We start from the raw sequence: 14460 nt of genomic DNA, 5'->3' as shown, positions 1-14460 counted from the left end.
GATGTTGGGTCACACCTGTAACATGATGTCGGGTCACACCTGTAACATGATGTCGGGTCACACCTGTAACATGATGTCGGGTCACAGCTGTCGCATGATGTCGGGTCACACCTGTCACATGATGTCGGGTCACACCTGTCACATGATGTCGGGTCACACCTGTCACATGATCATCAGAAAGTCACATCTCTTCTTATTGGTTCACCCTCACCTGTCAGCAGGTGTGTGGGTGGGCGGAGCCTAACATGTCTTGTGTGTGTTGCAGGGTCAGAGTTGTGCTCATATGAGCTGGCGGCTCACAAATATCCCGTTCTACCTGAGAGGTTCAACAAGTGTCCCAAACTTCCTGTTCCACCGAGGTACGTCCACCTGATGACCTCACACTCCTCAGGGTCACTGACCTCTGACCTCTCTCTGAACTCTGACCTCTGTCCGCAGTAAACCGCTGCCCGTATTTAACCGCTGCACGCCACTGGATGTTTCCTGTTACACAAAGTTTGCCGAGGCAGTGGTGACATTTGTGGGCGACAACAGTTCCCTGCACCGCCTGATCGCAGGCGTCGCTGCCAGTAAAGAAATCATCGTGGGCCTGTGCGTCCTCGCGCTCGGTGAGGTCATCAGGTCGTCTGAGAGAAGACAAATCATCAATATCTTATTATTATTTATATATCAATACCATTATTAGAAGAAGTGATGTTACTAATGTAAGTGTGTTTGACCTCTGACCTTTGACCTCAGTCCTGTCCATGATCCTGACCATCATCGTCCGTTTCATCTCCACTGTGCTTGTCTGGATCCTCACGTCGCTGCTGGTGCTCGGTTCACTGGGTGAGGTCACATGACTCACTGATAGTTTGTGTTTAAAGTGGTGTGAAAAAGTGTTTGTCCCCTTCCTGATTTCTTATTTTTTAGCATGTTTGTCACACTTAAATGTTTCAGATTATCAAACAAACTTAAATATTAGACAAAGACAACACAAGTAAACACAACATGCAGTTTTTAAAGTGGACATATTATACCCTATTTCCCCCATTAAAATAGTTCCCTGGTGTCCTAATGAACATGTCTGTGACATGCCTTGGTCAAAATACCATAAGGATGAAGCACCATAGCAGTTCAATAACCCTGCTAAACCCGTCCCTTTCAGAACACTCTGTTTTCGTGCATTGGTCCCTTTATATGCAAATGAGACACAGGCAAACACACACCCACTTCTTCCAGGGGGTTTCTGATTTGTCCTCTTTACAGCGCTCACTTGCTCAGATGCTGTTCCCTCCCCCACCCTCCACTAGTTCTCTGACAATATCAACATGGCAGCGAGAGTGTCGTCACAGGAAGAGACGTCCTACATAAGGATCGAGCCGAACAGTGCCGAACTGTCAATCAGTTAAAAACACTTGGGGACAGCACCGCTGATCGCCACTGCTGATCGCCAGCGGCGCGCGGCGGCAGTTTAGGCAGCTCGCCGCTCGTCGCTGGCGATCAGCGGTGGTGTCCCTATGTCTTTTTAATTGATTTTCACAGAGAGTGCAGCCCCGCTGATCGCCACCGCTGATCGCCAGTTGCTGTATGTGACTGTATCAGACTGAGTCTGTGCTCCGGTTATGTCGGTGAAATACGTTCACTGACTAAATACGGCGACCGCTGGCCGCAGTCTGATGTGAAGTGGTGCGAACACACGAACACACGTTTGCTGACTTTATCCAGCACATTAGCTTCATATATAAAATCCTCTGAGGCTGGAAGTTTGTGTAAAACACTGTGCTCCACTGTGCAGCCACCAACAGCACACTTGTCCCTCCGCGTTGACATAATACCGCTCTTCCTCCCTCGCCTGCACTCTCGCAGGGACAAGGTGGAGCTGGTGAAATGCGCGTGCTGCCGTCATAAGCGCAGGGAATTCAACATCGAGTGTTTTATCGCCTATACTTACACTAAGGGGGACCACGAAAACATGACGGAGTATTCTTTTTCCACACTTTGGCGACTGGTAGGGCCTCTAGAGTCCCAAATATAAGTATTGAAATGGTTAAAAAGTTGATTTTGCATAATATGTCCCCTTTAAGTGATGATTTTATTTATTATGGGGAAAAAACTATCCAAACCTACATGGCCCCATGTGAAAAAGTAATTGCCCCCCTTGTAAAATCATGAGGTCACTGTGGTTAGTCACATTTTTTGGAAAATGTTACTTGCCACACCCAGGCCTGATTAATGCCAGACCTATTGAATCAAGAGACCACTTAAATAGAGCCTGTCAGACAAAGTGAAGTCGGCCAAAAGATCCCAAAAAAGGAAGACGACATGCCGCGATCTAAAGCAATTCAGGAACAAATGAGAAACAAAGTCTATCTATCGGTCTGGAAAAGGTTACAAAGACCTTTGTAAAGCTTTGGGACTCCAGAGAACCACGGTGAGGGCCATTATTCACAAATGGAGAAAACATGGAGCAGTGGGCAACCTTCCCATGAGTGGCCAGCCGACAAGAATTACCCCAATAGCGCAGCGACGACTCATCTAAGAGGTCACAAAAGAACCCAGAACAACATCTAAAGAACTGACTCCACCATAAGAAAGAGACTGGGCAAAAATGGCCTGCATGGCAGAGTTCCAAGACCAAAAAGAACATTAAGGCTCGTCTCAATTTTGCCAAAAAACATCTTGATGATCCCCAAGACTTTTGGGAAAATCCTCTGTGGACTGACGAGACAAAAGTTGAACTTTTTGGAAGGTGCGTGTCCCATAACATCTGGTGTAAAAGTAAAAAGAACATCATACCAACAGTCAAATATGGTGGTGGTAGTGTGATGGTGTGGGGCTGTTTTGCTGCTTCAGGACCAGGAAGACTTGCTGTGATAAATGGAACCATGAATTCTGCTGTCTACCAAAAAATCCTGAAGGACAATGTGCGGCCATCTGTTCGTGACCTCAGGCTGAAGCCAACTTGGGTTCTGCAGCAGGACAATGATCCGAAGCACACCAGCAAGTCCACTTCTGAATGGCTAAAGAAAAACAAAATGAAGACTTTGGAGTGGTCTAGTCAAAGTCCTGACCTGAATCCTATTGAGATGCTGTGGCATGACCTTAAAAAGGCGCTTCATGCCTGAAAACCCTCTGTTGTGGCTGAATGACAACAATTCTACAAAGATGAGTGGGTCAAAATTCCTCCACAGCGTTTGTAAAAGATTCATTGCAAGTTATTGCAAACGCTTGCAGTTGTTGCTGCAAACGGCGACCCAACCAGTTATTAGGTTTATGGGGCAAACACTTTTTCACACAGGGCCATGTAGGTTTAGATTTTTTTTCCCTCCCTTAATAATAAAAATGTTCAATTAAAAAACGCATTGTGTTTACTTGTGTTGTCTTTGACTAATATTTAAATTTGTTTGATGATCTGAAAGATTTAAGTGTGACAAACATGCTAAAATATAAGAAATCCGGAAGGGGGCAAACACTTTTGCACACAACTGTATTTGTTTGTAAATTAGTTTTGATCTGTTTGTTTGTTTGTTTTCAGCGGGGAGCAGCGTCCTCTGGTGGCTTTACATCGACCATCGCCTGAACAGAAATGATACGTCTACAAAAGTAACCAAGGAAACAAAGGAGGAGGCGGAGCTGAGCAGAGATGGCGGTCAGGCACTGCTCGTCTATGCTGCCGCTGCCACCGTCTTCACCGTAAGTCCTGGTTTGAGCTCTGTGATTGGCCGGTTCCCACTGACATCAACTCAGTGTGAACTCTCGGTGAACTCTACGTATGAACTCTAAGTATGAACTCTCGGTGTGAACTCATGGTGTGAACTCATGGTGTGAACTCTCAGTGTGAACTCTCGGTGTGAACTCATGGTGTGAACTCGGTGTGAACTCGGTGTGAACTCTCAGTGAACTCGGTGTGAATGCTGTGTTCCAGATCATCGTGTTGCTGCTGATGCTCTTTATGAGGAAACGCGTGGCTTTGACCATCGCTCTGTTCCACGTGGCGGGGAAAGTCTTTGTCCACTTGCCCCTCCTCACCCTGCAGCCCTTCCTCACCTTCCTTGTCCTCCTTGTCTTCTGGATCTACTGGATCCTGGTGCTACTGTTTCTGGGAACCACAGGTCAGTGAGGGGTCACACACGAGGGCACGGATAAGTATTATTTACCAATATGCTGAACTGACCCCTCCAACAGGTGAGCCGGTGCAGAACCTGGATTCAGGTGTGACAGAGTTCAGACTGACTGGTCCTCTTCAGTACCTGACCTGGTACCATGCTGTGGGTCTGATCTGGATCACTGAGTTTATTCTGGCCTGTCAGCACATGACTGTGGCTGGAGCTGTGGTCACCTACTACTTCACCAGGTGAGTTTCCACCTGTAAATCACCTGTCAGTTCATGACTGTGGTCAGAGCTGTGGTCATCTACGACTTCACCAGGTGAGTTCTCATTTAGAGTCACCATGTGTTTGTGATTCATGTGTCAGGGACAAGAACCGTCTCCCACTGACTCCGATCCTGTCGTCCATCCTGAGGCTGCTGCGGTTTCACCTGGGAACTGTAGCTAAAGGTTCTTTCATCATCACCGTGGTGAAGATCCCCAGACTCCTGCTCATGTACATCCACAACCAGCTGAGAGGAAAGGTACAAACTCAAGAACACTGCAGGTGGGCGGGCCACACCTGTGATTGGTCACTGTCTGGTCATGTGTTTCAGGAGAACGTCTGCGCCCGCTGTCTGCTGAAGACCTGTATCTGCTGTTTGTGGTGTTTGGAGAAGTGCCTCAACTATCTCAATCAGGTAAATACACCTGTCCTTCCCCTGCCCTTTACCTGTCTGTCTCTCACCTGTCTTAGGTGTTTGGGTGTCTTTTTTCCCCCAGAATGCATATGCAGCCACCGCCATCAACAGCACCAGTTTCTGTTCGTCAGCCCGCGACGCCTTCGTCTTATTGGTGGAAAACGCGCTGCGTGTCGCTACAATCAACGCCATCGGAGACTTTGTCCTCTTTCTGGGGAAGGTGAGGCTCTTCTTCTTCTATATAAACCTAAATATCTTTTTTCTTATTTTCTAATTGTTTGGTCATTGTTAGTATTGTTTGTTAGTTGTTTGTAGTCTAGTGTTTAGTGTGTTTCCGTGTTTTCATGGCAGGGACAGCGTCTGCTGAGACGCTGTCCCTGTTCCTCCGTCTACTGTGACGGTGGAACAGGTGTTGTTGGGGGTGGGGGATCAAGTGGGACACGGGAACATCAGCTACGCTTCCCTCATGAACAAAGCGGTGGTCGTGTTCCCTAAAGAAGAAAGCGATGTAGCTAAGCTCGTGGAGAGCGGCCTCGTGCTCGGCGAGGAGTATATACAGGTGTCACCGTTGGCTGTTCCTTCCACAAGGATCACAGTGTCCGGACTTCCTCCATTCGTCTCTAACGAGTCGCTGGAGAAGCTACGGCGGTTCGGTAAGTTTGCCAGTGGGTTCCGATCAGTGGGTTTGAGGTGTAAAGACCTTAACCTGAGACATGTTCAATCTTTTAGAAGACAAGTACCAATGTTCTAAGACTCACCGACTCAAACACTTGATGTTTCTTTCCGTGTAAAACATGAGAATGGTTTTTATATGGTGTTCGCCAGCTCTGGAAGCATGAAGTGTTTAACTGTGGAGATGTTGGACATAAGCGGATTGCCTGCCCGCACAGACGACAAGAAGTGGAATGAATTATACTCTCTAAATGAGATGAATCTCTTTTTAGATGATACCTTCGGTAAGTCAGCTAGTGTGTTTGATTACTTTCCTTATGGGAAAAAAATTCATTGAAACAGTAAACACTCTAAAAAGAGTCGTTGGTTTTGACCTACATGATGAAAAGAAACGGTATATTACTACAGTTAGGAAGGAGTGAGGCATAACTGTACGGAAAAGAGCGAAAAAAAATATGGGGGTCTAAATAAATAGAACAATGACCATACAACACTGGGTGTTTCCTCTTTGTCTGGTTTTTCCTTGTGTCCTCTTGGTGGCTTCTTTAAACATCAATGGGGTAGAAACGTACAGAAGAGAGTTTTAATTGTTGAGGTAGCTAGACAGAAAAAAACTAGATGTAATTTTCCTTCAACAAAACACACATTGATAGTGTGAATGAGACGGACTGGAAGTTATGGTGGGAGGGACAGATCGTGCTCAGTCACGGCTCTAACATCAGCGCAGGAGTCGCTGTTTTAGTCTCTCCATCAGTAAATGTAAATGTTTTAAATAGCAAAAAGTTTTTAAAGGGGAGGGTCCTCTCAGTAAAGGCAGAAATTCATGGTTTCTGTTTTACTTTTATTAATGTTCATGCTCCAAACAAAGGCCCACAGCGTTCAGTTGTTTTCAACATTTTAAAAGATCATTTAAGTCTGTGTGGTCAGGGGCAGTGTGTGGTTATGGGGGAGACTGTAATTGCTGCACAGATCCTGTAGACAGGACTGGTCAGGAGCTGCACCCTCCGTCAGCTACAGTTTTAGTCGACCTAGACAGGATTTCAGCTGGTTGCACTAATCGGGCTGCCACTTATTACACCATCCCAGCAGGGTTTACTGACCATCATGCGATCTGCGTGGAGTTTGTTTTATCCTCAAACTGCAGTACATAATCATTTTGGCATTTTAATGTTAAACTTTTACTCGACTGTGTTTTTAATCAGAATTTTAAATTGTTCTGGGAACACTGGAGGACAAGAAAGGGGTGTTTCCCCTCTCTGAGTCAGTGGTGGGAGGTTGGAAAAGGCCATATCAGCAGTATACAGCCTACTCTACTGCTAGAAATAAGCAGACTGTACAGCAGTTAGAGGCTGAGATTCTGAACCTGAAGGGAGCCTCTGGACAGCAGACCAACCTGATACTAACTAAGACACAGGAGTTAAAGGGGACATATTATACCTTATTTCACCCATTAAAATAGTTCCCTGGTGTCCTAATGAACATGTCAGTGACATGCCTTGGTCAAAATACCATAAGGATGAAGCACAATAGCAGTTCAATAACCCTGCTAAACCCGCCCCTTTCAGAACGCTCGGTTTTCGTGCATGGTCCCTATATATGCAAATGAGACACAGGCAAACACACACCCACTTCTTCCAGGGGGTTTCTGATTTGTCCTCTTTACATAACCCTGCAGCATAAACGGCCACTGTATGTGACTGTATCAGACTGAGTCTGTGCTCCGGTCATGGAGGACGTACTGAACCAATATTTTTAATTTAATTTAATTTAATTTAATTTAATTTAATTTAATTTAATTTAATTTAATTTAATTTAATTTAATTTTTAAGGACGTGTCAGAATGGTCAGTTATGAGCTCCATTTGACCTTTTCTTAAAAATGTGTGTGTTTGTACGTCGGTGAAATACGTTCGCTGACTAAATACGGCGACCGCTGGCCGCAGTCTGATGCGAAGTGGTGCGAACACACGTTTGCTGACTTTATCCGGAACATTAGCTTCATATATAAAATCCTCTGAGGCTGGAAGTTTGTGTAAAACACTGTGCTCCACTGTGCAGCCACCAACAGCCCACTTGTCCCTCCACGTTGACATAATACCGCTCTTCCTCCCTCGCCTGCACTCTCGCAGGGACAAGGTGGAGCTAAGGTGGAGCTCTCGAGGTAAACTTACTGGTGGGCGGTAACATTCGCGGTGAAATGCGCATGCTGCCGTCATAAGCGCAGGGAATTCAACATCGAGTGTTTTATCGCCTATACTTACACTAAGGGGGACCACGAAAACATGACGGAGTATTCTTTTTCCACACTTTGGTGACTGGTAGGGCCTCCAGAGTCCCAAATATAAGTATTGAAATGGTTAAAAAGTTGATTTTGCATAATATGTCCCCTTTAAATGCTTTCCTGCAGGAAAGAGCCAAAGGGGCACTGGTTCGAGCTCGTTTTATGCACTTGGACGCACCGTCAAAGTTTTTCTTCAGCCTGGAGAAAACAGTGGCACAGAGGAAGCAGATTGTGTGTCTCAACTACCTGATGGGAAATTAACATCCGATCAGGCTGAGATAAAGAGACAAGTGGTGAACTTTTATACTGAACTGTTAGGGAATGAAGGCCGTGATGGGGATGCGAGTGCAGCTTTAACTCGGGACCTTCCACAGCTGAGTCCAGAGGAGCTCTGTACCCTGGGCTCAGACATCACCATAGATGAACTAACCGCTGCTATGTCTCAAATGGCTACGGAAAAACCCCTGGAATTGATGGATTACCTGTAGACTTTTTTAAAAACTTCTCGACAGAGCTTGGCCCGGACCTGTTGGACGTTTTTAAAGAGTCTTTTAGTAAAAGCACTCTGCCAGCTTCCTGCAGGCGTGCAGTGATTGCCCTTCTACCTAAGAAGGGTAATCTGACATCATTGAAAAAACTGGAGACCAGTCGCTCTACTGTGCATAGACTACAAAAAATTTTATCAAACAGACTGAAAGTTTTTATTAATCTGTTAATTCGGGCGGATCAGTCCTACTGTGTCCCTGAAAGGTCCATGATAGACAACTTGTTTTTACTGAGAGACTGTATGAATGTATGCAACATGTATGGAATGAATGTTGGTGTCATCTCCATAGACCAGGAGAAAGGATTGGATCATGTTGACCACTCCTTCTTATTTGACACACTAAGAGCCTTTGGTGTTGGGGAGCACTTTCTCTCATGGGTGAAATTGTTGTACAGCGGGGCGTGTTGTGTGATAAAGTTGGGAGGGGGTCTTAATAGCCCAATCCCAGTAAAGAGGGTGATCAGGCAGGGCTGCCCCATTTCAGGCCAGCTCTATAGTATGGCCATTGAGCCACTCTTACATAGACTGAGGTCCCGGTTGAGGGGGCTCTCTCTACCAGGGCTGACTGACCGCTCCTCTGTGGTGATATTGGCATATGCTGATGACCTTAATGTCTTTGTGAAGGATGTGAGAGAGCTAGAAGCGGCCCTGGCTCTGTATGGGAGAGCCTCCTCGGCTAGGGTAAACTGGGGGAAAAGTGGAGCTTGCCTGGTGGGGCGGTGCAGTTCAGAACTCCCCCCTGTTCTTCCGGGGAACCTCAGTTGGGGAACTCAAGGGCTCAAGACACTGGGGGTATTTCTAGGCAACAAGGACACAGAAAAAAAGAACTGGGAGGGAGTGCTGGTAAAGGTTGAAGCCAAGTTGTCTAAGTGGAAATGGCTGCTCCCCCCAGCTGTCAACAACCTGGTTGCCTCTGCATTGTGTCACAGGTTGCAAGTCCTAGTCCCACCATCGGGTCTGGTAGAACAACTGCAAAAACTGCTGTTGGACGTCTTTTGGTCGGGTTGTCATTGGCTGCGGGCTGCTGTCCTGTACCTCCCTGTGGCAGAGGGAGGGAAGGGCCTTATTGACATCAAGGCCGGGATAGCTGCCTTCAGACTACAGACTGCTCAGAAGCTGCTGTGCAACTGCTCTATCTGTTGGCGAGCACCTGCCCAACTCATCCTACAGAAGGCCGGACGTCTTGGCCTAGACAAACGGTTGTTCCTGCTGGACTCCCATCATGGTCTTCCTGACCTCACAACCTTTAATTGGTCAGTGATAGAAGCCTGGAGTACTCTGGGCATCAGCCGTCCTCCTACCACTAAGCCTGGACTGGGGATATTTGAGGAGCCACTGTTCAATAACACTTTAATTTTCAGTGTGGTGCTTGCTTCTGCCAGTGTGAGAGAGCGTTTTATCGAGGCTGGCATAATCACATTGGGACACCTATTGGAGGTACCACCCAGGACACTCGCTGAGAAGGTCAACAAAAGGTCCTTTAGACTGGTAGGGAAGGCTGTCGAGGAGGTGCTGCTATCCCTGTCTGCTCCACTACGGGTGTTTGTCCAGGATGGAGCCCACGTTGACCAGTGGAGCAAGGGCGCAGAGTACGTGTTCCCACCCATCACTGTCAGACCTGCTGTGGGGGAGTGGTCTCTTTCTTTCAATGAGGACACCAGTCATGGGAGCTTTCCTCACTCTACCTAAGCTGCATAAAGGTGCTGAAGTTTGGCTCTCTGTCAGACCTCAAAGAGACAAAATGGACTGAGGTCTTTGGCACGGATGCTTCCCCCAGAAGCTGTTGGCGGCTCCTGTATAAGCCTCCTGTTGAAAACGGATGGCTGACCTCCAGTGGAGGATTATACATGGATTTATAGCTACAAACAGATACAGAGCTCATCTGGATCCCAGCACTGGGAAGGGGTGTCCTTTTTGTGGGAGGAAGGAAACAGTAGAGCACTTGGTGGTTTCATGTCCCTGTCTCACAGATATATTTAAGTTGTTACACGGGTGGGTAGAGGCTCTGGGGGAGGTTTTTTCTGCCTCACTTTTTGTTTTTCCTCAGTCAGGGGGGCGGGCCTTGTGGTAGGTTAGAACAGATGATGATGGTCTTTCTTCTGTCCTCAGGTCCTGATCGTGACATCCACAGCATTCGCTGGTGTCCTTCTCCTCAACTACCAGCGAGATTATGCTGAGTGGCTGCTGCCGCTCGCCATCGTGTGTCTCTTCTCCTTCCTCGTCGCCCACTGCTTCCTGTCCGTCTTCGAGATCGTGGTCGACGTCCTTTTCCTCTGTTTCGCCATCGACACCAAGTACAACGACGGTTCTCCAGGGAAAGAGTTCTTCATGGACAAAGCTCTGATGGTGAGTGTGTGAGTGACAGTGATGACACAGTGAGGTCAGCAAGGATTAATAAACATGTCATGTGATCATAAGATAACCTGTTGTAATTATTCTGACTCCTCCCCAAAGGAATTTGTGCAGAGCAGCAGGAGGTTGGAACGGGCTGTGGATCGTGGGCGGAACCGGGTGAAGGAGGTGGTCTCTGAGGAGGCGGAGATGAAGTCCATGGTGAGTGACAGTGAGAGCAGAGGGGAGGCGGTCAGTGGAGCTGAGTGGGAGGAGCTTCAGGAGTTCCAGGTATACTACCTGTTGGTGGCAGTGCTGGTGGACTGGGTTCTGACGGAGCAGAGCGGCTTTGTCCTCTGTCTCAGTGAGGACGTTGTCCTCTTCCTTTGTGTCTACCTGCCCACCTCCACCCTCTTCCTGTTTGTCAGTCTGCTGCACACGCCAAGCCCCGTCCCCTCTGCCAACGCCACAACATCAGACACCGTCACCACTACATGCTAACAGATGTATGCTAACAGACACTGCTACATATGAATGGATGAACACTGATGCATGCTCACAGATATATGCTGACAGACACTGCTTCTTATGAATGGATGAACACATTTGTTAGTTTTTCATGCGTTTGTTAATCTGTTCATATTATAGTTTTTAATGTGTTCTTTTTTCATGTGTTCATTTGTTTTTTCATGTGTTCATTTGTTTTTATATGTTCAGTGGTTTTAGTTTTTCATGTGTTCATTTGTTTTTTCTGTTTTTTTCATGTGTTCATTTGTTTTTTTTCATGTGTACATTTGTTTTTTTTTTCATGTGTTCATTTGTTTTTGTATGTTCATCGGTTTTTGTTTTTCATGTATGTATTTGTCGTTAATTTTCTCGCCCTGGTGCTTTAAAGAGCACTGAGACGTACTTCTCCTCAGTGTCCAGCAGAGGACCCCTGCCTGCTGATGGACAGAAATGGACGAGGACAATATTGATGAATCAGCTGCATCTCAGCTTCTCCAGGACGAGGTCACGAAGTCACAACCTTTTCAGTAAACATCATTATATGTTGAGGTTATACACATGACATATAACAACACCAGGTGGCGCCTTTGTGACCTCAGTCCTGGTTACCCATGATGCTGTGCTCTGAGGTCATGTGACCTAGTCTACTCGTCTGTGTGTTTCAGGCTCCGGGGACGAGTTCAGCTTGACCACAAGGAGGCGCTGGACTTAAACCAGAGACATTCCAGAGGTTTATTTTTACCAACGTGTGACATGTTTACTTGTTTACAGGGAAAAACGATATTTTAATAACAAATTGTACAAACGTAACAATGTAACTAAGCACTTTATACGGACGCGCTGCCTGACGCTCTCTTGTTGTTTTTTATAAAAGTCATTGAACGCATCTCGCTCACTCATCAAAGGGGCGGAGCCTGAGTTCAGGTCAGAGCTGCAGCTGTTGATCAATGTGTCTGATTGATTACTGATTAGGAATATGTGATCTGTCATGATTGAGCGATCAATCGATTGATCAACAATCGCTCGCAGTGCGACGCTGGCTCCGCCTCCACCGGAGGACATTGACCTCCTGTCCACATGGTGGCAGTGGAGCTACATGATGAGTCATGTTTTGTCTGGAGCTCAATATCTTTTTAAGACAGAATATCCAGAGAAGACGACGACAGATGAGTGTGGGCGGAGCTTCCTGTGGAGGTCAGTCAGCAATAAACTGCATCATGTGACCACGTTATCATCAACTAGTCTTCCTCTTCCTGTGTTTGACATCAACACGAGCTGGAGTCGGATGACGTCGGACATGTCAATGACTCAATGACAATGAGCAGAATCTTCTCAGCTGATCGGCCGCCCCAGATGACGTCGTCATGGAGACTGACACGAAGACGCCGTGGAGTGTTTGTCGAGCCAGGTCATCACTTATTCATCCACTTCCTGTTCCTTCAGGAGGAGGAGTCAGAGCAACACTCACATGAGCACCTCCACCTACTGGCCAACAGAACTGCAACGTGTTAACACCCAACGCCTCATGTTATTCACACCGTTATCATGACTCAGCGTCATGTTATTCACCGTTATCATGACTCAGCGTCATGTTATTCACCGTTATCATGACTAGCCTCATGTTATTCACAGTTATGACTCAGAAACATGTTATGATGACTCAGCGTCATGTTACCAACAGTTGTCACGACTCAGCCTCATGTTATTCACCGTTATGATTAACCTCATGTTATTCACAGTTATGACTCAGCGTCATGTTATTCACCGCCGTTATCATGACTCAGCGTCATGTTACCAACAGTTGTCATGACTCAGCGTCATATTGATCACACAGTTTCATGACTCAGCGTCATGTTATCGTGACTCAGCGTCATGTTATCGTGACTCAGCGTCACATTATCGTGACTCAGCGTCACGTTATCATGACCCAGCGTCATGTTATTCACAGTATCATGACTCAGCACAACTTGCAGCTCTTCTTCTGAAGCTAATGCTAAGGTAATTATTTCCCTCAGGTTAATGCTAATGTAAATTCTCCCCTGGGACTAATACTAAGCTAACCATCCTCCTGGAGCTAATGCTAAGCTAACGATGTTCATATTTAAGTGTGACAGTGATATTTTCAGAGGTTAGCAGGTAACTTTATGCCCCGCCCCTGACTCAGCTCAGCATCATCAGAATCAGAATGATTAAAGTCATGTGACTGACCTGAAATGATTCATCGTTGCCATGATGATATTTGGTGTGAACGGGTGTGAACGCAGATTGTGGTCACTGTTCAGAGAGAACTCGGAAATTCCGTTCATGTCGGCTAATGCTACTCTTGACCATACATTTAAAAACACAAGCCAATCAGGTGACCAGTGACGTCAGCGACCACAGGTGTGACCACAGGTGACGTCAGCGACCACAGGTGAGACGTCTGTGACCACAGGTGACGACAGTGACCACAGGTGTGACCACAGGTGATGTCAGCGACCACAGGTGTGACGTCTGTGACCACAGGTGACGACAGTGACCACAGGTGATGTCTGTGACAACAGGTGTGACCACAGTTGACGTCAGCGACCACAGGTGACAACAGTGACCACAGGTGATGTGTGTGACAACAGGTGTGACCACAGTTGACGTCAGCGACCACAGGTGACAACAGTGACCACAGGTGTGACCACGTGACGTCAGCGACCACAGGTGTGACCACAGGTGACGTCAGTGACCACAGGTGACAACAGTGACCACAGGTGTGACCACAGGTGACGTCAGGTGAGGGACAATCCAACCAATGAAAAGTGACGTCGCATTTAATTCCAACACAAATAAATTGCGAGGTTTAACGTAAAGTTTTCATTAGTTTTCCCTGAAGATTCTACGTTTTTATTTTAAAGTACGCTTATAATGTTAGCATTAGCTGATAACGTTTGCATTAGCAGATAGAATTAGCGCACATGGTTCGCTGTTGAATTAACAAATGAGTGTTGATTTTCGATGGGTTCATGTTTGTAGTTTTAGTTGTAGGTCGTCATGGTAACCACGCGTCATTGTTGCATGTCCATGTTTTCATGCTTGATATCACTGCTGCACATCTGGGTTTGACCTGAGTTAACTCAGGTTAACCCGGGTTCATCTGAGTTAATTAACTCAGGTTAACTCAGGTTAACCCGGGTTAATGTAGGACGGACATAACGAGATGGCGTCAGGTGTCAACGCCACTAAAAAAAAAGTATTTTCTTTACTTTAACGTTGATTTTTTTATATTTATCATTTTGTATGTATATTTGTTTTTTAAGGAAAATAATAAAATGACATTTTAAAAAACGTTTTCGTTTAAAACCAACTTCAGTTGTTTTGAATGA

The 14460-nt window shown here is 46.3% G+C and overlaps 1 protein-coding gene across 11 annotated transcripts in view; it reads left to right on the top strand.

Annotated features, from left to right (window-relative positions):
- slc44a1b (solute carrier family 44 member 1b) overlaps positions 1-14441 on the top strand; it is a 24377-nt gene extending 9936 nt beyond the window's left edge. For 2 of the 11 annotated variants that reach the window (XM_058650076.1, XM_058650078.1), the window contains exons 5-15: positions 266-359; positions 439-608; positions 739-828; positions 3518-3675; positions 3908-4094; positions 4168-4336; positions 4458-4614; positions 4687-4770; positions 4853-4990; positions 10379-10615; positions 10724-14441. In XM_058650076.1, the coding sequence (XP_058506059.1) occupies positions 266-359; positions 439-608; positions 739-828; positions 3518-3675; positions 3908-4094; positions 4168-4336; positions 4458-4614; positions 4687-4770; positions 4853-4990; positions 10379-10615; positions 10724-11101 (1862 nt within the window). In that variant the 3' untranslated portion in view covers positions 11102-14441. The remainder of the gene's footprint in view (positions 1-265; positions 360-438; positions 609-738; positions 829-3517; positions 3676-3907; positions 4095-4167; positions 4337-4457; positions 4615-4686; positions 4771-4852; positions 4991-10378; positions 10616-10723) is intronic. The other 9 variants (XR_009242120.1, XR_009242119.1, XR_009242118.1 and 6 more) reach the window with 9 other exon arrangements.
- The last annotated feature ends 19 nt before the right edge of the window (positions 14442-14460 follow it).

The sequence above is a fragment of the Solea solea genome, chromosome 14 (genome assembly GCF_958295425.1).
Source record: "Solea solea chromosome 14, fSolSol10.1, whole genome shotgun sequence".
NCBI classification, from domain to species: Eukaryota; Metazoa; Chordata; class Actinopteri; order Pleuronectiformes; family Soleidae; genus Solea; species Solea solea.
Note: the sequence above shows the minus strand (reverse complement) of the source record. Positions and strands in the feature narration are given on the sequence as shown.